At 41.6% G+C, this 27,525-nt stretch overlaps 1 protein-coding gene across 1 annotated transcript; it reads left to right on the top strand.

Annotated features, from left to right (window-relative positions):
• Positions 1-27,525, top strand: prpf38a (pre-mRNA processing factor 38A). Its single transcript, XM_039734753.1, has 10 exons — positions 1-173; positions 3,249-3,408; positions 7,276-7,397; positions 15,521-15,606; positions 19,836-19,946; positions 23,389-23,495; positions 23,585-23,611; positions 23,702-23,793; positions 25,635-25,683; positions 27,311-27,525. Exons 1-10 carry the CDS (start codon positions 44-46, stop codon positions 27,351-27,353), a joined length of 927 nt encoding a protein of 308 aa, XP_039590687.1. The 5' UTR covers positions 1-43; the 3' UTR covers positions 27,354-27,525.

The raw sequence follows: 27,525 nt of genomic DNA on the forward strand, positions 1-27,525 counted from the left end.
ACTCGGCCACTACCAGCGCTACGAAATTGGCGGATGGACAAAAATGGCGAACAGGACAGTGAAAGATGCGAATAGTATACACGGTACTAATCCGCAGTATTTAGTGGAGAAGATTATCCGCACTCGAATTTACGAGTCTAAATATTGGAAAGAAGAATGCTTCGGATTGACAGGTAAGAGTGGTGTTAAGAGGTCGTTTGTTTTCGTAACGCAAAGGTGGGAGGCAACAGAAGTGGGTAAACTTTCACTTTAGCTCGCGCTAGTTCTGTGTAAAGAAAAGAAGTGGTTAAGAATCCGCAATCTGAGTTTTGCACTTGCATTTTCTCTGCCATGTGTTATTTCATTTAGAAAGCGCGAGTGTTTCCCAGAGGGTTCAGTCTTGAGTGACATGCTGGTGGTTTGAATGAAGGCACAATCGGTTACACAATCGGTACGTACGGGCACAAAAATAAATTAAAATGTGAAAAGTCTGAATTAGCGTATGCCTTCCGAAGAAATGCTATGAGGTGAAAGAAAGTACATTATAAACAAGAATTGTTACATTAAAATATTTTTTATATTAAAATGTGTGCTTCTTAAAAGTTTCAAGTCTCCATATTCTCGATTGCAGTAGAAATCTGACAATTCAGTCCATAGAGAGCTACTAGTAGTGGATCTAAAGTAACATCATATTTGTAATAACTGATCTAGAAATGGTCTAAAACATTGGTTATGTTTGCAATTTGTCTTCTTTAACCTATTAGGAGTGGCTGTTAAAGAGCTGGGATCCCCAAGAAACAACTATATATTGAAACTAAGATCATATTTCTGATCAGCAGCCTCAAAATAGCATAAAGTGAGACTCCACATGAATTGTTTTACCGATCCTTGGAGTGCAATAATCGTCACTTTTGTGATTTAGTATATCACAATTGTAACTGCAATCACGATTAATATGATTTAATTGTGCTCCTCAGTCCACAGTCGCTCTGCACAATTCCCTCCATTTTACTGCAAGCACTTTGCTGGGGTTTTCAAGTGGGCTCCTTCCTTCACTAGTGTTTTCTTAAATTTAGACTACGAGCCTTCAAGAAGGCTCAACCGTGAAACCTGCTGCCCCATACCCACTCCCTGGCATGCGCACAGCACCATCTTGGTGGCTTAGACTATCCAAAGTCACAATGGCCCCCATTAATAATAATACTGCTAACAATAATTCAAAGCACCGCTACGTTTTGGTCTCCTCCCCCCCCCAATTTTCTGTTTTCTACTAATCCACAGTCACTGAGTGGTCCTTTCTGCTGCTTCTGAAAAGTTTTTAAGTGCTGTTTTCAATACCCGACTCCTAATACCAAATTCCAACAACAGTGACGTGGACGATTTAGCAACGAATCCTTTTACACTTAAATGCAGTGCTCTAGTAAATACCTGCCAACCCTGCTCTGTGACCTCAGCAACCAGTTTAGTATATTTCAATTTTTTCTTCTCAGATCTTCCTGAATTTCCCTGAGGGGATGAATAAAGTATCTATCTATCTATCTATCTATCTATCTATCTATCTATCTATCTATCTATCTATCTATCTATCTATCTATCTATCTATTATGTAGTGCCTTTCCTATCTATCTATCTATTAATTATATAGTGCCTTTCTTTATCTATCTATCTATGTGCCTTTCACATCTATTTTATCTATCAATCTCTCTATATATCTATTATGTAGTGCCTTTCCTATCTGTCTACCTGTCTATCCTTGGTTGCATCTTGAAATGGGACAGTCAATTCAGTAAAATACGTTACTCATGCTCCCCCAAGTACAAAACATGATCGGATCTCTGACACCGTAGTTGCAATGCATTGCAGTACCTAGAATGTCCTAGGCAGCTCAAATGATGATTTTAATATGACTGGCGTCCATTGTACACAAATCATACCAGCCACAATTCTGTTTTTCCACACCCTCCCAACCTAAACATTGCTCATAATCCCCATGGATTTCTGTAACCTCTCATCTCACCTCTTCTTATTTTTTGTGAATGAAACCAACGACCATTATTCTCTTTGCAGGCAATTAGTTTTCTGCCATAGTTTCAAGGTTTCACTTCCACCAAGCCCGACCCAAACTGTTTGCACCTGGTCATCTACATCTCTGTGTTTTAAAGCTCTCTGAGCACGTGGCACTCCTTCCCGTGGAGTCCACTTCCTTCCTTCTTTTAACCCTGTAGATGCTGACTTCACTGGCATATTGTTTATGCCAGACAACAGGCTTAGCACACTAGACTAGTCAGTGGTAACTCCAAAACCCCCTTCCCATACAAGGCTATGTAAAACATCCACCCACTTCCTAATGGCCTTACTCATAATTTTCTGTCATCTTTCCACTTCTAATATCAAGGCCTTGTGTGTAGTTAATAATAATAATAATAATACATTTTATTTATAGGCGCCTTTCAAACACTCAAGGACACCGTACACTTTACACAACACCCAACACACAATACAGTACAGTGTTTACATAGAGAAGGCAAGTTTAAAAAGATGAGTTTTAACTGAAGACTTAAACAGAGAGAATGAATTAATGTTTCTAATCTCAGGAGGCAGTGCATTCCAAAGTCGGGGGGCAGAACGACTGAAAACTCTGTTCCCCATTGTGGAAAGACGAGCGGAAGGAACAGTCAATTTAATTGAGGAGGATGATCTAAGAGTACGGGAAGGGGTGATGATGTGGAGAAGGTTAGACAGGTATGGGGGGGCTAAATCATGAATAGCTTTAAAGGTTAGCAGAAGGATTTTAAACTCGATGCGGAACTTGACAGGGAGCCAGTGAAGTTGATGCAGAACAGGAGTGATGTGGTGAGTAGAAGGAGATCTCGTGATAATACGGGGGGCTGAGTTCTGGACTAATTGAAGTTTGTGAAGAGTTTTTTGAGGGAGACCAAAAAGAAGAGAGTTACAATAGTCAAGGCGAGAGGTGACAAGGCTATGAACAAGAACTGCAGCAGAGTGAGGGGTGAGAGAGGGGCGGAGACGGTTGATATTACGTAGGTGGAAGTAGGCAGATCGTGTAATAGTATTGATGTGTGAAAGAAAGGAGAGGTTATTATCCAAGATGACACCAAGACAAGTTAGTGGCCATTTAATACAAGGCAACACTCCATAACCTTAATTTCCCCTTAATTTTGGGGTGAAATTGTAGTGGGTGGCTTTAAATTCAGGTTGAAGATGGGTTTAAGAAAAATCTAATAATATGTAATCTGTTTGTATTTCAGCTGAGCTAGTGGTGGACAAAGCCATGGAACTCAAATATGTTGGAGGAGTGTATGGTGGCAATATTAAACCGACTCCTTTCCTTTGCTTGACATTGAAGATGCTCCAAATCCAGCCTGAGAAAGACATCATTGTGGAGTTTATCAAAAATGAAGATTTCAAGTATGTATGGTGCTGATCAGTGTTGTGCAATTTCACACCTCACAAGAGTTAGCTCAAGGTTCACTTCACACATATTACAATGAATACATTCACGTTCATAGTTCACCATTTCAATTTTGAACGAGTTCATGTTCAGTTCATTTTGTATTTTTTAAGGAGTGAGAATAAATGATCCATGAGTTTACTTTTTTCAATAAAACCAGCAGCCCATCACTACCATTTACCATTTAGTACAGGCCTAACTGTTGTGGAGATTGGTAAAAAGTTATGTATTGTACAAGTGGAAGTAAAAGAATACAGCACATAGTTACGTAAAGTCATTTTCAGAGTTTTCATATGGGGCCTATGTATGCCTATGTGCATCACTTCAAATAGGCTACTAACTAGTCATATATGAAAAATGTATAATGCTCTTCAATCAGCTAATTACATGTAGGCCTATTCTGCCTTGCAATGAAATTAGTTATCCTCTCGCAATTTAGACACATGGAATGGGAATGAGAATATTGAATCAAATAGTTTGCTTCATATATGGAAACAATATGTATACCGAAGGCACAAAAGAGGAACAATTGGAATTTCTTTATTTTGTTTTGTCTGTTGCGTCAATACTGCTCCTCTCGAAAATGATTTTATTCTAAAAAGTTATAAAACCATAAGCAATACTTGAACATACACTCTATTTCCAACTGTGTGACGCAAATGGTGACTGTGGAACCAGCGTGTAGGTGAACTAACCTGTTTGTTATGCTGCCGGTCAAAATTCACATCACATATTACATGTCCATTTTGTTAAAATATAAAGTGGCCTTGCGTAGTACGACATTTTCCTAAAAGTGAAAGCAGAGGTCACTGCGTGCTCATGTCAGCGGAGCTGCAGCTTAAACACAAGCAGGCAGACACAGACAGATGAAATAAATGGTAAAAAAATTTGTATGAAATAAATATTCATGAAAATCCATTATTTGTTCTTATCTGAATGCCATATTCGGATTCGGCTCCACCCCTACATTACAGGATAAGGCAAAAATGTTTAAGCTGAACCTAAACCAGATCCGGAATGACAAGCTCACGTGAGCTTGTTCAGTGAAGGTGATGTTTTGAACTTGTTCATACATAACACTGTTGCTGATGTTATCTATTCTGATCACCTGGGCAGTGGTGATAATGGTACTAAGTAATATGCTGCTTTCTGATACAGTAGATCTGAAGAAAGGAATCAAATGTCTGGCTGTCCATATCAGCTTAGTGTTTGCATCCTTATGGATGTCAGAACTGGTTTAGTCAGGTTTTATTTTTATACTGAAACACTTCCCTCTGCAATTCACTGCATATGCCTTGATTTGATGAGTGGATCTGTGCAGTGCTCTCCTTTCTGTTTCTCAAAGAAGGTACTACCTTTCATGGGATCTTTGCTCAATTCAGAGTCTATTCTCAATTCAGTATATATTGTATTTAGTAAGCTTTACAAGCATCAGTTCAATAATCAGAGGCTTCTGCTCACACCACCTGTACCCAAAAACAGATAGAAACTTTGTGAATCCCAAAGGAAATTGCAAAGTAACAGCAGCTGACAAAACACAACACGGATAACAAAATTGGCACATAAAGAAAGACTTAGTTAGTCAGTCATTTCCCAACCCGCTATATCCTAACACAGGGTCACGGGGGGTCTGCTGGAGCCAATCTCAGCCAACACAGGGCGCAAGGCAGGAACAAATTCCGGGCACGGCACCAGCCCACCTCAGATATACCTCATTAGCATTCCTAAAATTCTAAACTTGAAATACCACAGAGCTTTTTACACTTTCTGCTCAAACTCCTTATTGAAATATTCCGGTAATTCAGTGCACACACTAGGGACAATTTAGGACTCTATAAATAAATTAACAAAGTGTAGGTATTTACTGAGTATAAAGTAATTAGGATTTCACATACTTATTAGTTACAATTTCACAATACAGGATGTCTATAATTGGCACAATATATTGGACACGGCATAATTGCAGTTTCATTCAGGATTAATACTATTAACTATCTATTGTCTGTGAAGATGTCTGCTAGACCCGCCTGGTAGTGTTTAGCTCATAGAGAGCACAGTTACACCTCAGCTGGGTGGCTGAGAGCAGAAGCAACCTAGAATAGCGCTGCTTGGTGCAACACCGTTGTCTCGGTCTGTTACTGAATGTGCTCCTTTGTTTATCCAAAACCTCGTATATTGGGGGTTAGAGTCATTGTCCAGAAAAGCAAAAAAATTCCAGAGTGACCTCTGTTCTACCACTTCCTCCAGTGTGTCCAGATTGACTCTTGAATTTTAACTAGCTTATTTAATCAGTTTGTTTAGTCCAGGGGTGTCAAACTCCAGGCCTGGAGGGCCACAGTGGCTGCAGGTTTTCATTCCAAACCTTTTCCTAATCGGTGGCCAGTTTTCACTGCTAATGAACTCCCTTTCCCTTCATTTTAACAGGCCTGTTTTTAAGGATTCAGTCCTCTGATTTGATTGTTTTCTTCATTAAATGGCACCCAAACAGAAATGAGATGTGAAAAGAGCCAACAGGTGACCAGCTAAATTGGGGCTTCAAACTCCAACCAGTTTGTTAATGAGAAACCCGTTCTTGCTGTTATTTAAACCCGTTGTTTAATTCCACGGCTTGTTGCTGCTCTCATTCGTCCAAAACTGTTGATTTTCTGTTTTTTTCTAAGACCACCGTCAAAATGCTTTGGTGACCTGAGCAGATCAGCCTTACTGAGACCTTCACCTTTCTTTTTTTTCAGATACTTTGGTCAGCTGGTCATGTGGCTGCTTGTTTTGTGTGCCATTATTGTTTGGCTGCTCATTAAGGAAAAAGAAACAATGAAGGGGCCTGAGTCAAGTTAATTAAAACTAAGGTGTAAGAAGTTAATTAGCAAAAACTGGTCACTGATTAAGAAGAGGGTTAGAATGAAAACCTGCAGCCACAGCGGCCCCACAGGACTGGAGTTTGACACCCCTGGTTTAGTCTCTTGGTACCACCGGCATTGATGCCATTTTCCCCAGCACACAACTGCATAGAAAATTGTGCTGGCCACTACAGACTGGTAGAAAGCATGTAAGAGTGGCCCGCTTACACCAAACAAGCTCAGCTCCGACCCTTCTTGTATACGGGTGAGCTTTGTGCTGGTACACAACTCAAACCCGTCGTTCAGATGCAGCCCAAGGTATTTGTCTTCACTGCTTCCACATCTTTACTGTCAGTGAGAACCTGGGGTAGAGTGTGTTGGACCCTCCTGAAGTCTACGATAAGCCCCTTTGTCCTACTGATGCTGAGCTACGGGTGGTTCTGTATGCAACGTTCCATAGAGTTTTTCACTAGTGCCCTGTATTTCTTTTTCTGCCCACCTTCAATACACCCAACTGTTTCAGTGTCATGGAAAAATTTCTGCAGATGACTTGATTCAGCATTGAATCTAAAGTCTGACATGTACAGGGTAAGCAGGAAGGGAGTCGGTACCATTCCCTCTGGAATTTTATTTTGTCAGCTGTTTTATCGTCATAAATCCCATGATTGTCAATTTAAAGATGCTTTTTGTTCTTTAAAACATGTAGTGGCGCCAATTTGATTTGTTTTTTTAATAAAACAAGTGTTTTGGATCTCATGCTTGTAACATCCGTGTGATACAACTTCAGGAGGTCACTTTTTGTTATTGGCACCAAGTTGTGAACAGAAAGTGCATCTATGACTTAAAATGCACAGTGAGCAGATGGTATGGATAGCGTTGGGCTGGATTAATAACTGACATGTTGCATTTTCATAGTCACAGCAGTACATAGATGTTAAGGATGTATATTGAGAGTTTACGCCAGTCTAATATAATCTTTGTTTTTAGGTACGTACGTTTACTTGGAGCCATGTATATGCGGCTGACAGGCTCCTCAGTGGATTGCTACAAGTATCTGGAACCCCTTTACAATGACTATCGGAAAATCAAGGCGCAAAACAGAAATGGAGGTATTTATAATTTTATTGTCTTAATGAGTACGAGGCTGATAGTGTTTAGACCCGTAAAGAATTCACACTCGAGGCAGATTTGTGGCAGATGAAGTTTAATATATATACATACAGTATTACACCTGGGAAGGAAAGCTGCTGGATCTGAATACACAATGGGAGGTTTGAAACTTGAGAGCATGCTTTAATGGAGGATAGTGAAGTAGTAGTGGACTGTCCACATTCAGAAAGTGTACAGAAGCAATCAAGAATATCAATAGGATATAATGTTAAAAAGTGCCCCTGATATGTCGAGTCCAAGTGGAGGGAGGATATAGTTAAGCTCTATGATGCCCAGGTGAGTGCTCTCCTACAACACTGTGTCCAGTACGACTCTCCATATTATAAGAAAGACAAAGCAGAGCCACAGAGAGTCCAGATAGAGCAATCAGGCTCGTTCCAAGATTGTGGTTTATGAGCTGTGAGAACCAAATGAAGGTATTGGAGAGGAAGTTGAGAAGGCAGACTTGCAATTCGCTGTAGTCGCTGTGGTGTAAATAATAATAATAATACATTTTATTTATTTGTAGGCGCCTTTCTAAACACTCAAGGACACCCAGCAATAGATAAAACACAGATTATAAACAAAACTAAAATACAAAAATGAAAATCAGACAGAGCAATTGTAATCAAAGCCATCTTAAACAAATGAGTTTTAAGTTTAGATTTGAAAAGTGAAAATGATTCAATATTTCTAAGCTCATATGGTAGTGAGTTCCAAAGCTGGGGAGCAGAGCAACTGGATGGTGGTAAGACGGACGAAGGGGACAGTCAAGTGGATGGAGGAAGAGGACCTGAGGGTATGGGAGGGAATGGCAACATGGAGGAGGTCAGACAGATATGGAGGGGCGAAGTTGTGGAGAGCCTTAAAAGTTAACAGAAGAAATTTGAATTGAATGCTGAACTTGACTGGAAGCCAGTGAAGCTGCTGCAAAACAGGATTGATATGGTGAATAGAGGGGGGCTCTGGTAATGATCCGGGCAGCTGAATTCTGGACCAGTTGAAGCTTATAAAGAGATTTGCGTGAAAGACCAAAGAAGAGGGAATTGCAATAATCCAGACGAGAAGTGACAAGGCTATGAACAAGGATAGCAGTGGTGTGGGGAGTGAGGGAGAGGCGAATACGATTAATGTTACGCAGGTGGAAATATGCAGACCGGGAGATGATGTTGATGTGGGACTGAAGGATGACACCCAGATCTTAACCTGTGGGGAGACAGGGATTATCAATAACAAATGAAAAATGATCAGTTTTGGATACTGTTGATTTTGTACCAATGAGGAGAGCCTCAGTTTTCTCACTATTTAAGAAAATTTGAAGAAAACCAGGATTTGATTTCTGCTATGCAATTGATAAGCGAGGAGGGTGGAAAGGAAACAGTAGGTTTGCCAGTGATGTAGAGCTGGGTGTCATCAGCATAACAGTGGAAGCTAATGTTATATTTACAAAAGATATTTCCAAGGGGAAGGAGGTAAATAATGAAAAGGAGGGTCCCCGGGACAGAGCCCACCTGAAGTAACGGCGGTGGGTTGGGATGCGAAAGTTTTAAGCTGAACAAACTAAGTGCGGCCTGAGATGTAGGATCTGAACCAATCTAGTCGAGTGTGGGTAATGCCAATCGAAGATAATCTATTGAGAAGAGTCGTGTGACAAATAGTGTCAAAGGCTGCACTCACCACATCAAAGAGGATGAGAATAGGAATTAAACCAGAATCAGCTGCCATAAGATGTGTTGGTTAGAACAGAGGAACTAATCCAACCATTGCAGGAACATTGCTTTAATGTTGAAATGCCAGAAATTCACATGAGGTAGAACAACTGTATAGGTAGGTGAGTGTGAGTGTGTGTGTGTGTGTGGTTCTAACAGGCAAACAACAAAATAAGATATTTAGTACACATTTAAATGTTATCTCGCTATGTAATACACAAATGTCCAATAGGTGGCACTATAACGACACACTATCAACGTAATGTATTTGCAATTACAATTTCAGTGTGGTAATGTAACAAGTTTATATCCATATTAATAAACAGCATGTCTTAAAGATTTATCCCAATAATTTACAGGCTGAATCTATATTAAACAGAGTACATCCTCTGTTTTACTGAATAGTATTAATGGGATCTATGGTAATAATAAACACTAAGTAACATAAAATATTATCTTCTAATTCAGAACAGTTTTCTCTCTAACATTTAACACTTCTAAATATTTACATAAGAGCATACTTTTGGTCAACAAACGCACAAGCCTAAACTTTCTCTAGCGGCTTCAGTAGTTCCGGCTTTCACGAAGGTACATCTCACAAACTCACATGCTCACTCCGTGGTTTTCACGTGACCATGCTTCAGCGCCTTTTTTTACAGAAAGAGTGACTTGACTGAAGTGTTTAAAATTATGAAGGGAATTATTAAACTGGCTTTTATTTTAAAATGAATTATTCAGAAACAAGCTGACATTGGTTACGGAAAAACTTCACACAAACACTAGGAAGATTTTCTTCACACACTGGAATTAGATACCAGCAGAGTTCTAGACAGAATACTTTGGGGACCTTCAATGCTTGACTTTATTTTGTAAAATTTAGATGAGCAAGTTTTAATGGGCTGAGGGCCGGTACTTGTCATGGTTGGTCTCGTAGCTAAAGACGTAATCCCAATAAATGTTAACTAGATAGATAGATAGATACTTTATTAATCCCAAGGGGAAATTCACATACTCCAGCAGCAGCATACTGATAAAAAAACAATATTAAAACTATGGCAGAAACTGAATAAAGTTGTACAATTAAAGGAAAGGTGTACTGTCTTCACCATAAGGAATCCTTTCTTCTGACCCCACTTAGTATTTCTAGGAAACATCAGCCGATGTCTACACTAATATGGCTTTATTTTATAAGTGTGCTTTACACATTCTGTTCTTTATCACCAGCAGGGTTGCATTTTTTTTCACAATAAATCTTATTATCAAATGTGTATGTATTTCTGTTCATATGCACATGTTGCTCTGAAATATTTGAATTGAATTGTTGGCAAATGGCTTTTTTTTTTTGCATATATGCCTGATTATTGTATTGCTCCTTAATCAGTTTTGCCAACTGCATAGATTAGATGTGTGAAGCACCAGAGAGAACATAGAAGTTCACATAAGTGTTTATGCTGCACTCTAAGTCACGTGGTTGCGTGATCACATTTTGAAATATTATAAATACATCTTTATTTCTGAACTGTAGTGCATTTGTAACACAAATCTTATTACATGGCCACTTTGTGCCCACAGGTTGTCTTCCCTGCACATCTGTGTTGGATAGACGGGGGTCAGCATTGACTGGAATTTAAATCTGTTAAAGACAACAGTCATGCAGGCACACTCTAATGTTATTTAAAATCAAAAGGAATGTACAGCACTTTGAACAGCATGGCGTTTTTATGTTCATTTTTGTCATTTTGTAGTAAACTTCCTCTTTGGAACATTTATCAATCTCTTATCACAAAAGAGTAGGCTGAAGACGTTCAGGTGCACTCTTACCAGAGTAAACATGATTGGCGTATATACTCGCGCATAAGTCAGGACTAGATCTTGCCGTATCATTTCTGGTATTTTATAATGTTGCTCATATAAGTCGAATGCGGAAACCTCACACTATTGGTCCAAGAGATTACAATACACTAACGTCCACCTGAGAGAATAACCACTAAGCACACGGCCACCTTATCTATGTGGCTGCAGCAATGCGCTGTGTCAGCGTGTGCTCCTAACTGCTCTCTCTCCCCATTGTGCCTACGTGACCACACGGTTATACCCTAACTATTCCTATGCGACTTTTGCATCGATTTGTGTTTTGTATCTCACACCCTTAAACACCTTTATCGTAAGAGCATCCCGTATCTACGATGGAGCGTTCGATCAGAAGAAAATATGAAGCTGGTTTTAAATTAAACGTTGTTGAAGTTGCGAAAGAAATTGGTAGCTGCGCTGCTACAATAAAATTTGATGTGTCTGAGAAAATATGAGATTGGAGGAGGCAAGAAGATGTGTTTATATAAAAAAAAAAAAAAAAGTGTCGCATTTTTGAAAGGGCGTATAAGTCCGGGTCTGATTTTATGATCAATTTTTCGGGTTTCAAGACCCGATTTACAGGTATACGCGAGTGTATACGGTACACATTAGATAGATAGATAGCATTAGACTTTTTCAAAGACATTCTTATAGTAAAGATACGATTTAAAGTCTGATCCGTTCCACCATTATGATATTTTAGGTATTCATAACTCATACTGTTTGGCATTGGATTGCATACTGCTGTTTCCAGTATATCTAGACAGTGAAGCCCTTTGGCCATATATGTGACAGGATGGCATTAAAGTGCTTTTCCCAAAGATGTCAGGGCAAAATGAACTTGGGAATTAGAAAAGAATTTGGTGTAAATGCTTGCAATGCCTTCCTTTTCAGAAGACGGCTCCTCTCATTGGGAGAGACTTCAGCCACCAAGGTCCTCATTCTACCGACCCTATTCTACCGGCGTCTGCCTGACCGCTCGGGGGTCGGTTGTCCTCCAGTCTTCCTTCTCGCACTCGGTCGTCCCTCGGATTCCAAGGACGGACTTTTCCCCGATCGTACCCACTCTATTACCTCAGTGGGCACAATCGTGTCCCACAAGCATCAATCACCTGCTCCATCTGGGACCCCTGATCGCACTAACCTCTCTCTTTCACAGCGGGCTGGCTCATCCACTCTTTCCTCAATGCTGCTCTTGCTCTCTGCCTCTTCCTTTCTTTTACCATCTTCTTTCTTGCTTCTGCCTCGCACCTCTCCTGTTTATTACCAGCACGTGGCTCAGATGTGACGATTAGCAGCTCCTGGCTTCAATTATGGATGCAGGAACCGCTCCTGCCACACCCCCTGTTTAAGCCGTGAGTGCGGTGAATATTTATTTAAAAACTGGTCGTTACTTTGGAGTTGTGGACCCGCTATACCACAATTTCTCAGTTCTTCCAACTTGCTCTCCACCTCCTCTTTTCTGGTGGTACACAACACAATATCATCTGCAAAAAGCCTACAATTTTTTGGATGGGTTGATCTTTTATCTCATGACTCAACACATCCATAACTAGATCAAAGAGGTAAGCACTTAAAGAAGATCACCAGATCTTACCCAAACACAGCTTTTAACCCGAGTCCTCACTCCTACATACAGTGGTACCTCTGGTTACAACCGTAATTCATTCCAAAACTCTGAATGTGACCTGATTTGGTCGCGACCCGAACGTAATTTCCTCATAAGATTGTATGCAAATACGATTACTCCGTTCCAGACCATATGAACTGTATGTAAACATATATATATATATATATTTTTTTTTAAGCACAAAAATAATTAATTATACCAAAGAATGCACAGTGTAATAGTAAACTAAATGTAAAAACATTGAATAACGCTGAGAAAACCTTGAACAACAGAGAAAACTAACGTTGTAAGAGTTTGCGCTAGACCCTTGTGAACCGCTCGCTGTAAACATTTTTTTTTATGAGTTTTAAGCACAGGGAAATTTTAAACCATCCTCTACTGGCTTTAAATTTCTCACCTTCGCCACTCGAAGAAGGATTTTTTTCCAAGCAAATCGCAGTGAATCTTCCTGGCTTTCTCGCATGTGATCTCCTCACTTACGCTATCCTCTGCAAGGTGCTTCTCGTTCCACCACACTAGGATCAGTTTTTCCAACTCTTCCAGCACTTGAGGCCTCTGCTTGGTTAACGTTGTAACTCCTTTTGCAATTTCAGCTATTTTGTTAGGCCCTGTATACGCAAACAGAAAAAAGAAAATGGGAAACGGAGGATGGGAAATCGTTGGCGCGTAGGCAAACTGGTCACCATTGTTTTTGATCTCCACCTGAGCATGTGGTTGTGAACAAATGCAATATTTTGGCAAACTTTTTGATCGTAACCCGATTTGTACGTGTTTGGAAACGTTAGTGACCAGAGGTTTTACTGTACATAGAATCTTCACACACTTTTCTCTTTCTTGTGCACCTTCAGTCCTCTTGATGTGGCCTTCGTATCATATGACTTCTTCAAAATTAATACACACCGTATGCAAGCAGTTCTATTTTCCTTGATGCTTCTTTATAAGCTGCCTCAATGTAAAGACTGCATCATTTGTTCCTGACAAAAAACCAAACTGCTTCTCTCCCAGGGTGGTCTCTTCCCTAAGCATATATACCCCTTTCCCAAATTTTCATTCACCCACCTCAGACAATTTTTCAGGTTAGTTTGTTCATTTGGCGAAGTGTATATTTACCTGAAATAGAGCTTAAACAACATTCAGTTCAGTTCCTCGAAGCATCCTGTGGAGTGTGCACCAAGAGTACGGGGTACAAGGCTCGTTGTTACGAGCCATTTAGTCCCTGTACAGGAGGAGCAGGAGCTTGGTCCGCATTGCTGGTACAGTTTACAATACAATACAGTTTATTTTTGTATAGCCCAAAATCACACAGGAAGTGCCGCAATGGGCTTTAACAGGCCCTGCCTTTTGACAGCCCCCCAGCCTTGACTCTCTGAGAAGACAAGGAAAAACTCCCAATAAAAACCTTGTAGGGAAAAATGGAAGAAACCTCGGGAAAGGCAGTTCAAAGAGAGACCCCTTTCCAGGTAGGTTTGGGCGTGCAGTGGGTAATAAGTAATAAGTCGGACTCGTTTCCTGTTGAGGTTGGACTCCGCCTGGGCTGCCTTTTGTCACCGATTTTGTTCATAAGTTTTATGGACAGAATTTCTAGGCGCAGCCAAGGAGCGGAGGGGTTCTGGTTCGGTGACCTCAGCATCTCGTCTCTGCTATTTGTGAATGAAGTGGTTCTGTTGGCTTCATCGGACAGTGACCTCCAGCTCTTACTGCAGTGGTTCGCAGCCGAGTGTGAAGTGCCGGGGATACGAGTCAGCACCTCTAAATCCAAGGCCATGATTCTCAGCCGGAAAATGGTGGAATGCTCTCTCCGGGTTGGGAGCACATTACTGCCTCAAGTGGAGGAGTTCAAGTATCTCAGGGTCTTGTTCACGAGTGAGTGAAGAATGGAGCGGGAGGTTGACAGACGGATCTGCGCAGCATCCGCAGTAATGCAGGCTCTGCAACGGTCCATTGTGGTGAAGAGAGAGCTGAGCCAAAAGACGAGTCTGTCGATTTACCAGTCGAACTACGGTCCTACCCTCACTTATGGCCACGAGCTTTGGGTAGTGACCAAAAGAGCAAGATCGCGGATACAAGCGGCCGAAATGAGTTTTCTCCGCAGGGTGGCTGGACTTTCCCCTTGGTGATAGTGATAGGATGAGGAGTTCAGTTATCTGGGAGAGACTCAGAGTTGAGTCGCTGCTCCTCCGCATTGAGAGGAGTCATTTGAGGTGGTTCGGGCATCTGGTCAGGATGTCCCCTGGACGCCTCCCTGGGAGGGTGCTTCAGGCATGCCCCACTGGGAGAAGGCCATGGGGCAGACCCAGGACATGCTTGGAGGGATTATATCTCCCGGCTGGCCTGGGAATGCCTCAGGGTCCCCCCAGAGGAACTGGAGGAGGTGGCCGGGAAGAGGGAGGTCTGGGCTTCCCTTGCTTAGGCTGCTGCCCTGCGACCTGACCCCGGATAAGCGTTGGATAATGGATGGATCAGTTCAGTTTATTTTTGTATGGTACTCTTCACTAAGTGAAGGCACAGAGCATCGTGACAAGAACAATGCAAGTGTAAAGTGCAAATCTACAAGTTACAAAGTACAGAATTTGTACACATAGACACACAGAAAACAATTTGGAAACTGATTAACCAACATGGAAACCAACAATATCTGTCCATGAGTTGACTGTTGAACTGTGGCCAGTTGACAACGGAGGAGAGGAAATTGAGACTCCCAACAACTTCCAAGGGGAAAATAAAACATCTGGGTATCCGTGGTACAGTGTAAGAGAAAATCAAGGACATCGTAAGGCCGTGCACATGTTTGGTTTAACTTCTTATGAGCCTTTGTGAGTCCCCTGCACTTGGTGTGTTTTACAAAACAAGGAGGTTGTTATTTGATATTAAAGCTCATCTTTTTCTTCTGCAGAATTTGAAGTGATGCATGTGGATGAATTTATCGACAATCTGTTGCATAGTGAGCGGGTGTGTGATGTCATTCTACCCAGGCTACAGGTAAGCTGTGTTTTTAATATGACTGTTCTCTTATAATACGATCAGAAACAGAACAAATTAAAAATCTGTATTGTCTGGAATGGATTTTAGGCACCAGGTTACGGGTTTCAGTCCTGGCTACAGCAGGACCACACTGTGGAATGCAAACGCTTTTAGAAAAACATCTACTGGTAGAGCTTTGAATTTTTTCCCATCCCATGAGAACTTGGCATACAGAGTGTTCCCCTTCCTTTCAGCCACTGGGAAAGGAGTCTCTGGTGACAGGTGTATAACCTAAAAGTGAAGAGCTTATCATGCATCTAGACATGGCATATAGCAGATATAGCTGAAACAATGAACACTAACTAATGTGCTTGTCTTGCGGTCTTGTATGGATGTTATCATCCAGTTAATGATCTGAACTGGCCAACTCGATTTAATTTCAAAAGTAAAAGGCGTCCGGTGGTGCTGTTCAAACATAAAGAAAGCTGGCAGTCCCCTCCAGTTTGCCCTCTGGTGGTGGTTCTGAGTGTCAACTGGATCATAACATGCATACAAGACTGCAAGGTCACCAGAAGGGGGTGGGTTAGGGTTGATTTCACCCTACAGTAATTTTAGTTGACCAATGAGAAACATATTTACCAAGTTTCATAAAAATCGCTCCAGCTGTTAGGAAGTGATGCTGGAACATACATACACACACACACAGTGACTTCTCTCGCCATCCCCTTTAACCAACCCCCCAAGGAGACATGGCTGCTCCTCTGAAACCCCTCTAGAACGGTGATACAACGGGAAACAAATTCCTTTTTTTTTTTTTTTTTTTTGGTCAATCAGATGCTGGCGTGCTGCTGTTGCCGTGCCGCGTGATCTTCATTTTGTGCGGCACTTTGAACATTTTAAAGTCACTGCCTTGTCTCTCTTCTCCCCCAGACATCCTCAAACAGCATTCAATCTCTTTTCGCAGTTCTGTTATTTCACCAAGTAATAGTTTCAGTTTTTTTGCACTAATGCAATCTTTACTGTATGGCTACGCGCCGTTGTAAAGAGGGAGGCTGAACGCACCCCAAGGAGATGCGTTGGTTCCTGCGAAACCCCCTCTTAAACGGTGATACAATGGGAAACAAATATCACTTGTTTTATTTACCTCCTCTTTGTTCAATCAGATGCTGACTCGTGCGGCACTTCAAACGTTTTAAAGTCACTGCCTTGTCTCTCTTCTCCCACAGACATCCTCAAACACTATTCGATCTCCTTTCGCTGTTCTGTTATTTCACCGAGTAATATTTTCCATTTGTTTGTGCTAATGAGACTTTCGAATTTTCCTACTTCCATTATCGCTAACCTGCTCTGCATGTGCATCACGGCACTTGCTTCCAAAGGTTGTAAGTATGACGTGACTTGCCCGTGTTCACTCCATCGCGGATTTTAAATGTAAGCATATCTAAATATACAGTATATAAATATATATATATATAGATTTCTGTGTACAATGGGTCTTTTAATTTATGGTACATGCTTCCTCAGTTGGTTTGCCCAGTTGATTTCATACAAGGGACACTATTGGTGGATGGCTGAGAAGCTACCCAATCAGAGCAGGTATTACGTATTAAATAAAACTCCTCAATGATATACAATATGCTTCCCGTGCAGTGCTTCGCATACTTGAAAGCCCGAACAGCACGTATTGATTTTTGATTGTTTGCTTTTCTCTCTGTCTCTCTCTCTCTCTGACATTCTCTGCTCCTGACAGAGGGCGTGTGAGCAGAGGGGCCTAGAGGATACAGACAGACGCTCCTCTAAAAAATGCTGAAGGACTACCTTCACATTGATGCCTTCCTTGCAGCTGTTTTGTCCAGCGGTGCTTCGAACAGCCCTATTGATTTTTGATTGTTTGCTTTTCTCTCTCCGTCTCTCTCCGTCTCTCTCTGACATTCTCTGCTCCTGACGCGCACTCCTTTGAAGAGGAAGATATGTTTGCATTCTGTTAATTGTGAGACGGAACTCACCTCTGTCATCTCTGTCTTGTCATGGAGCACAGTTTAAACTTTTGACTAAAGGGTGTTACAACAACAACATTTATTTATATAACACATTTTCATATAAACAGTAGCTCACAGTACTTTACATAATAAAGAATAGAAAAATAAAAGACACAATAAGAAAACAAAATAAATCAACATTAATTAACATCAAATAAGAGTAAGGTTCAATGGCCAGGGGAGACAGAAAAAACAAAAAAAAAAAACTCCAGACAACTGGAGAAAAAAACTCAAATCTGCAGGGATTCCAGACCATGAGACCACCCAGTCTCCTCTGGGCATTCTACCTAACAGTCATCTTTGTATTTAGGGTTCTCATGGAAGGACTTGATGATGATGGTCACGTAGACTTCTGCCTTTTAATCCATCCATCATTGTTGGAGCATCATGATGCTTTGAGTAAGATAGAGGGCTCTAATAATGTTAAAAAAAATTATTTAGAAGGTCGTAAACAGGTTTTCTATGCTCTTAACTGTGAAAATATTTGATTTATAAATAAAGAATCCTACTTCGAGGAAATTCATTTATCGCAGCAGAGTCTGGAATGGATTAACCGCGATAAACGAGTGTTAACTGTTGTGGAGGACTGCCGGCTTCCCATGCCGGTCCTCACCCCCAGGCCGCCAGGAGGAGCTCTCCCGACAGCAGGATCGTGCCCCGCGGTCCAGCAGGGCCGTAAGGACTTTGTAGTGTTTGTACACAGCCCTGCTGGATACCTTGGGGACCACCAGGAGTCGCTGTGGGAGGGCTTATGGGCTCTGTGATGCCGTATGACCCGGGAGTACGTCACAGGAGGAAATGTCGTGCTCCCGGGTTGAAGGGGTGGATTGATTGCCCTGACCCGGAAGGAATAAGGAACTGTGGACTGCTGGGACAGGAACACCTCCGGGTCAGGGGCTATAAAAGGACGATGCCTCAGTCCAGACACTGAGCTGAGCTGGGAGGTAGAGGAGCAAGTGTCTGGGCGAGGAGGAGAGTTTGTTTAAAAGAGTTTATTGTATGAGTAGTGTGGAAGGTGCTTGGTGCACTGTAAAAAATAATAAAGAGTCTTGGACTTTTATCCGGTGTCTGGAGTTGTACCTGAGGGTTCAAGGGAGCACTAGTGCCCCCCTATTGCCACACTGTATACTGTTTTATATATTTATATTCTTATACAGTCATGGCCGAAATTATCAGCACCACTGGAATTTTCCCAGGAAATGGTTGCAATTCCAAATGTTTTGGTATACACGTTTATTTATGTGCATTGGAACAACACAAAAAACAGAGGAAAAAAGCCAAATCTGACATCATCTGACACAGAACTCCAAAAATGGGCTGGACAAAATTATTGCCACCTTTTCTAAAAGCAACCAGATATGGTTGAAGACAAAGCGCTGGAGAGTTCTGAAGTGGCCAGCAATGAATTCGGATCTGAATCCGATTGAACGCGTATGGTGAGATCTCAAAATTGCTGTTGGGAGAAGGCGCCCTTCAAATCCGAGGGACCTTGAGCAGTTTGCAAAAGAAGAGTGGTCGGACATTCCAGTTGAGAGGAGTCACAAGCTTGTTGATGGTTATAGGAAGTGCTGGATTTCAGTTATTTTTTTCAAAGGGCCTGCAACCAAATACTAAGTTGAGGGTGCCAATAATTTTGTCCAGCCCAGTTTTTGAGTTTTGTGTGAAATGATGTCAGATTTGGCTTTTTTTCTCTGTTTTTTTGTGGTGTTCCAATGCACATAAAGGAAATAAACATGTGTATACCAAAACATTTGGAATTGCAACCATTTTCTGGGAGAAATGGTGCATTTTCTGGGAAAATTCCAGGGGTGCCGATAATTTCGGCCATGACTGTAAATCTGCATATATATAATATATCTAAATCGACTGACAAATGACAGGCACACAGTATGAGAATTTTGTATTTCTACAAGTTGGTAAAGTGTCTCATTCTGGGCCACACAGGCGGTTGTACTTGCTACTGTGTTGTCATTCGTGTGCCTACAATTCCCACCATGTTTACGTCTTATTTATTCCTAATGATGGGGAAAAAGAGAGATGTTGCTAAACTTGGATCCGTAGAAACAACATTTTTTTTCTTCTCTTTTCTATTTGCATGCTGTACTTGGGGAAAGAGGAAAATGTCTGTAAAGCTAATGATGTCTTGTGTGTGTTTTATTTATATAATTAAATCCAAAATTGATTGTAATCGATATATTTCACACACAGAAACGGCATGTTCTGGAGGAAGAGGAGCTACTGGAGGCGAGGGTCAGTGCCCTGGAAGAAGACCTTGATGAGGTTGAGTCAAGTGAAGACGACGATGATGAGGACGATAAGGTAGGATTGCAGAAAATAGTCCATGGGCTCATGTATATAACGACCCACGGCTTAACCAGAGCATGCAGACACAAATTAAAACTTATTAAGGGTGAATTTCACACAAACATTGTAGTACTAGGGTGTTGTACCGTGTTAGCCATTATGAACGTAGTGAGGAGTCGAGCAAAACGACACCTTTTATTGGGTAACTAAAAAGATTACAATATGCAGGCAACTTCATGAGGCAACTCAGACCCCTTCTTCAGGCGAGATGTCAACAGAAACTGGAGTTCCCTGTGTTTATATACACAGTAGGACAAGAAACAACATTGGAAAACATTTAAGTGAGACACCTTAAATGTAAAAAATGCATTTTATATATATATATATATATATACACACACACACACACACAGTCAAAGTAAAAAGTATGTGAACCGTTTGGAATGATCCGGTTTACTGCATGAATTGGTCATAAAAGGTGATCTTCATCCAAGTCCCAGGTCCTGATATACACAATGAGCTTAAGCCAATGACACATAAACAGTTCTACTCTTTCATGCCCCGCGGTCCAGCAGGGCCGTATGGACTTTGTAGTGTTTGTACACAGCCCTGCTGGATACCTTGGGGACCACCAGGAGTCGCTGTGGGAGGGCTTATGGGCTCTGTGATGCCGTATGACCCGGGAGTACGTCACAGGAGGAAATGTCGTGCTCCCGGGTTGAAGGGGTGGATTGATTGCCCTGACCCGGAAGGAATAAGGAACTGTGGACTGCTGGGACAGGAACACCTCCGGGTCAGGGGCTATAAAAGGACGATGCCTCAGTCCAGACACTGAGCTGAGCTGGGAGGTAGAGGAGCAAGTGTCTGGGCGAGGAGGAGAGTTTGTTTAAAAGAGTTTATTGTATGAGTAGTGTGGAAGGTGCTTGGTGCACTGTAAAAAATAATAAAGAGTCTTGGACTTTTATCCGGTGTCTGGAGTTGTACCTGAGGGTTCAAGGGAGCACTAGTGCCCCCCTATTGCCACACTGTATACTGTTTTATATATTTATATTCTTATACAGTCATGGCCGAAATTATCAGCACCACTGGAATTTTCCCAGGAAATGGTTGCAATTCCAAATGTTTTGGTATACACGTTTATTTATGTGCATTGGAACAACACACGTCTTTATTTTACAAACGCATTCAACGTTCTCAGTGGTAGTGGAAAAAGTAAGTGAACCCTGGGATTTAATAACTGGTTGACCCTCCTTTGGCAGCAATGACCTCAACCAGGCGCTTCCTGTAACTGCAGATTAGATCTGCACATCATGGGGGATTTTTGGGAATTTGAGCCCATTCTTCCCTGCAGAACGGCCTTAACTCTGCCATATTCTTTGGTTGTCTTCTGTGTATGGCTCTCTTTGGCACAACTATTGTGCTGTGGATTTGCTGCGATGTTTGGGCTCGTTGTCCTGCTGCATCACCCAGCCTCTTCTGAGCTGAAGTTGACGGACAGACACCCTCTCATTATCCTGGAGAATTTGTTGATAAACTTGTGAATTCATTTTCCCCTCCGTGATGGTAAGCTGTCCATGCAAGATGCAGCAAAGCAGGCCCAAATTGTGATGTTCCCTCCACCATACTTTACTGTAGGGATGATGTTTTGATGTTGATATGCAAGCAAACTACGATTCTTAGCACAATGAGAGAAGTCACAAATTCAACCGGAATGTTTAAGTAAATTATAGAAGAAAACCTAATCTAAATCCGTTAAAGTAGTTCACTCATTCGCTAACTAAGCAGAGTTAAGATTACGCCCCAAGGCAGACGCAGAAGAGGGTCACGCCGCTGTGAAGCAGTCGTGCTAATAAATCAGTACCGCAAGTGAACTATGATACTTAGTGTGGAAGTGAAATATTTGCTGAAGATTGTCATTTTAATTGAAGGCTCTAGGTGTCGAAGGATAGGCAAGCAGAGTAATTAGGTTTATTGCAATAAACAATAACACGGACTCGACCCAATTAAGCCAAACTGAGCTTATGCAGGAATACATGCTTAATACAGGAAACACTCCGCCATTGCTATGAGCTGCTGTTGAGTGGCCTCGTGGCCTTTGGATGATATTTTGCCTGGCAGAAGTGCTAAGGGATCTGAAAACGACTGTGCAGGATTGTGGGGTTCTGTTAGCATGTCAGTAACCACCCTTAAGGAAGGAGTAGCTCAAGGGGGCACTCTTGATTTAGAAATTGTAGGAAGAGAAGATTAACAAGAGGCAGAAATCCATAAACCTCCAGGTAACATTTATGCTAGAATGATTCAGAAGTCCTAAACGTTGTTCCATTATGTAAAGTGATTGGGTTGATCTGAGTAACTGCGGATCAGTAACCTTAACATACACCATGGTTAAATTAATAAAAGAAGATATTTAAGAAAATAGTGAGCATCGGATGTCAAGAGCAGAGACAAGTGTTCGTGAACAGTTGATGGGGAGATCCTGTTTCACTAACATACTGGAATTCTATAAGGAAGCAACACCAGTCTTGGTCAAAAATCTGACTCTGGGCTCCTTCGTTTCATTCATTCCACAAAAAAACAAGGAGTAGGTAAGGGGTTAAGAGCCATGAAATTGGATACGTGAGGCCGCAGCACTCGCCACTTTTTCACCATGGCGCTCCTAAACAAACAAGCTTTGGTTTTATTTTAACACCTGAAGCCTACGGAAAAAGTCGTAATTCCAGGCCATCTTGAATTCCCTCGCAAAAAGCTTGTTTTAGTTATGTGTTGAACATTTCTTGCCTCACATTTCCTGTCATCCTACATTTGCCCAGATCGTTGTAGACATGGAACACACATGAAATATTATTTACCCAATGCAACTCCAGGCACCTCACATGCAGAATGAGACTTGAGCTGGGAGAACTTCACCTGCGTTGGTGGGGGATTGGGATAGCAGGCAGCTTGCTGCTTGTGCTGATTGCCACATTTACAAAATAAAAGATGCCAATGGAGAGGTGAGAAGGAATTTAAGGTGGGCCGGCATTACAACTTTTTTCATAAGCTTCAGGGACTGTAGTGTTAATAAATTGTCAGGGAAGTCTGTAGTGTATGTTATTTGGATTGGGTGGTTCAGGTAAAATTCTGCAATTGGCTGTTGAAGACATGAAAAACAAATTGTTCACATACCTTGAAGTAGGAGTGTGTATGTGTCTGTGTAAAGGTATAAAAAAAATCGTATTTTATAATCGTCTGTATCAGTTGTACTTTATGTTTCGCTTTGCTATGTTTATTTTCACAACTATGAAGTGAGAGGTGAGCTTTTTCCCAAGTTCATCGCCATTCACTTCTGGCATTTGAGAAAATGTGTGTATATTTCGTTGTAAATAATTTTACCCAACTTATAAAACGCAAACCCCACATTCCACCCGCCGGTCAGGTTCCTTTACTAACTGTGTCTGTGTATTTTGCACATTTTCAGCCTGAACGAGGCCAGTCTCCAGAGCCTCACCGCAGGAGCTACAGAGACATGGACAGGCCACGGAGGTCGCCTTCACCCCGCTACAGACGCAGCCGATCTCCACGGCGGTACGGTTTTGTTAAACTGACTAATGAACGCTGGGATGATGTGAATTCTGCCTTTCTAACACAGTTGTCTAATTGCTTTATCTTCCCAGGCGCAGTCGATCACCCAAGAGACGCAGGTATGTTACTTCTAAGATTGTTTCTAACTTGCATAATAACTTGTTTTACAAAGTAACACATGGCTATTGTCCAAAATTATTTTTACTTAGCCCTTCACCACGACGAGAGAGACACCGCAGTAAGAGTCCACGGCGCCATCGCAGTCGCTCTAGGGAGAGGAGACACCGTTCGAAATCACCAGGTAAGAATTTCATTTTTCACTTTGTTGAGCGGGCCTCCATTTCTGGCATCATTCCCTCTCTGGGTTTGGATTACAATTGGAAATATTTGTCTCGGAGGTAAACGGAAAAACAGGTTGCTTAATAATTGGTTCACAATAATGATAAGTAATATTTCTAGCCCACTGGAATCACAATCTAGTGACCCTGCTCACTGAGACCGGGTGTGGAAAGTCGTCCTGAAGCACATTCAGCCAGTGATTTGGTCTTGAGTTTATAACTTAAAACCTTCTGCACAGTTCAAAACCGACACAAAGAAGTACTGGACAACTGGAGAAACTGTACCCATTTTTATAAAAGCTTGGCCTGGACTTATTCATTTTAGGCTTGAATTACTTTATTTTCGAGGAGATACAAACTACTAAAAGAAAATGGACCACGTTAACCCTTAAACTGCTGGAACCGGCTATAGTCGCTTCCCAATGCAATTTGTCAGCACGCCAGAGCCGAGTATATTTGGCGCGACGTACATTCATTGAACACCACAACCGGCTATAGTCGCTTCCCAGAGCAATTTGCCAGCAAGCCGGAGCTGATCAGTCCGTGCCGTACATTCATTGAGCAGCCAGCTCAGGACCACTGGTGCCCCCCTAGTGAATCATCCTCACTATCCCTGAGATTGAGCCGCTGCAACTAGACGAGCCTGCGAGCGTCGGCCTCTGTGTGCTCGTGTACAGCCAGTTCAAGTGCAGTTGGCTCGGTGATTTACTGAATTTCATCAGTGGTGTCAGTTGCACCTTCTGCATGTAATAATGGATTGTTCCAGTAGTTTTTTTTAAATAGTTTTTACAGTTCATTGGCAGTGTGTAAAATGTTCAGTTGTTGCAGTAATGGTGATGCTCTTTGAGTGTTCCGTTCAAATTTCACATTTTCTTTGTGAATTGTGACGTTTACTTAAAAAGTGCAGCAAAAAAGTATTTGGTGTCCAGGGGTGCTTTAACACCCCCATGTATGTGACGGTTTAAGGGTTAAGCACATTAGGGGTCAACAACTCGTGTTTACTTTGAGTTTGTAAAATATTTAGTTTGAAAATCTGAAGAGAGTTTTTGGTGCACATCTGTGTCCCAACTGCAGCACCGCTGGGGTAGGAAAACCTCAGGCTGGCCTGTCGGGCCTTTTGCACATCCCATGGCTGTAACTGTCACCTAACAAATGGGTGTCTGAGTCGCCGCCACTGCAATACTTGTCATGTGCAGATCTTTGTCAAGCAGGCGGGCAGGATATCCTGCTGAATATGCCACTTGTGACTACTAGTGGGCATTACGGACCTCCAGACCCTTAGCCACAATTACTAAGACTTGAGATGTTTTTATTTTTGTGCGCACGAATGAAGGCACATGCAAACACACACACACACACACAGGAATTCACATGGGAAGACAGCCTCCCGCTTATCTGCCCTACCAGAGCATATTGAACCTTAAAAGTTCTGTAAAGGTGGACGTGCACAGGGGCATCAAACCACCCCACACCAAGGCTGCCTGTCTGGACAGCTTGTTACGTCATTTGACCCAATGTGTCAACTTTGAAATGAAATAATACTGACGTCACTCATTTGATTCAATTTCCTGTTTATTTTACCCTGCAGTATAATTTTGTACATAATAAATATTTTCTATGTTAATGTCCTCGATTCTGTATACTGTACAGCAGAATCCTCTTCTGTTGAGTGATTTCCTGCGCCATCACTAAAGTGTCCTTTACACGGACGCCCGGGATGGACCAGTCCATACCCTTCCTCTGACCAGTCAAGTCACTGAGATGCTAAGCCAGTTTATTCATTTTCTCGTTTTGATGATTTTAGCACACCACAGAAGCCACAGGCACCGCAGTCACTCAAGATCTCCAGAAAGGTAAGCGTCACAGCTTTCTGTATTTTAATTTCTCTTTTAAAATTTCTTGTAAATTTCTTCAGTCCACCACTTTTCAACTCTTACCAGGAGGAAACTGTCATTAAAAATCTGATGTACATACAAAGCCTTGCCGAAGTCTTCATTTGCCTTGAATGTCATCACCATTCTCTGCATTTCAAAAGATTAATATGCATTTGTTATTGACAGCCTGAGTGTTCGAACAGTTTATTCTTAAAGCCAAGTAAATAACTTGTCAAAAGTGTATTATCTACTTTAATAAAAGGAGATCTGTTTGCCATGACTCTGTCATTCCAACAGATGACGCATCACAAACATTTTTAACCACTTGAATAAAAGGACAAGTGTCTGTCTTTCTGTCTGATTGTTTGCTATGACTCTGTCATTCCAACAGATGGCGCCCAAGACATCTTTAACCATTTTAATAAAAGGACAAGCATCTGTATGTCTGTCCAGTTGCTATACCTCTGTCAGTCCAAAAGGATGGTTAAGTAGTAAAACGCATTGCATTTGCACATCACAAACATTAATATGCTGCTTTTATGAATCCCGTACCAAATGGCATGTAACGAGAGACCTGTGCATTGCATTTGTCATTCCAACAGAAGGCACATCACAAGTACTTTAATGTAATAAAAAGACAAGTATCTGTCTTTGTGTCCATCCAGTTCCTATGTCTGTGTCATTATAACAAGATGGCACAACACAAACATTAGCAGTGCATTTCATGAATCCGATACTAAATGGCAAATAACAGATTTATGCATTGCAGTTGTCATGCCAACAGGTGGCGTGTCACAAACATTAAAGTGCTTTTATGAACCCCACACCAAACAGCACATAGCAGAGACACGTTTTGTATGTACCGTGCACTGAGGTCTCCGTTGATTAATTCGATCTCAGCCCGTCTCGGAGGGGCAGCCCAGCGACTGTAGTAAAAATAAAATTACTATTCAGTTATTCAGTGAGGTCCAATTTTGGGAACACTTTGCCACTTTTAAACCTTAAGTTTGAATTCATATGCAAGCAGCATTTTTCCAGTTTTTATTTTATTTTTTTTTTTTTTTTACTACTTTTGACAAATACTTTAGCTTTAAAAATAAACTTTTAGAACACTTGCTGTCAAAAATACACTTATTTTGAAATCAGTAGAATGATGATGACTTTCAGCGAAGCACTGTATTAGGCCAAGATAAAAGGTTTGGGTCACGGAATTCCAGGGGTCTGCTCCAGAAAGCGAGATTAGATAATCCTGGAGTTCCGACTTGCTATAGCGTGATTTCACATCAGCAGTTCACTTGGTGCCGGAGCATCAAATTTCAATTGGCTCGTGCAATCCCAGTTTGGTTAATCCAGATTAACGTATGCGTCTGACAAAATTGACAAGCCCTTACGAGACGAGCACTGAGCAGCCAATCAGCCGTGGGCTACAAGTCTGAGAAACGGAGGGCAACGACCTTCGACTACGAGTAGATCTGCACCTTTGTTGCTCTTCACATATTTCGAACGCCTTTATTCGCCTCGCCCTTATTGAATAGAGCCTTCTGGAACACTCGTTAGATTTGCTCCTTCTCGTCTGTTTTAATTTCTCCCACTTTCTTTCTGAAAGGTCAAAGAAGAGTCACAAAAAGAGCCGACGAGGGAATGAATGAGCACCGGAGAGAAAGGGGTCTTCATCTGTACATACATGACGTGCTTCCTCATGCCAGTGGGATTTTGTGCTCTTTAGTTGTCACAGCTGCAGTAACATTCTCAACAAGTATGGACTTTTTTTTTTTATTTATAAATAAAAACAATGTTTCTGTTAATAAAACGTCAATGTTG

The sequence above is a fragment of the Polypterus senegalus genome, chromosome 14, assembly GCF_016835505.1.
Source record: "Polypterus senegalus isolate Bchr_013 chromosome 14, ASM1683550v1, whole genome shotgun sequence".
Classification (NCBI taxonomy): Eukaryota; Metazoa; Chordata; class Cladistia; order Polypteriformes; family Polypteridae; genus Polypterus; species Polypterus senegalus.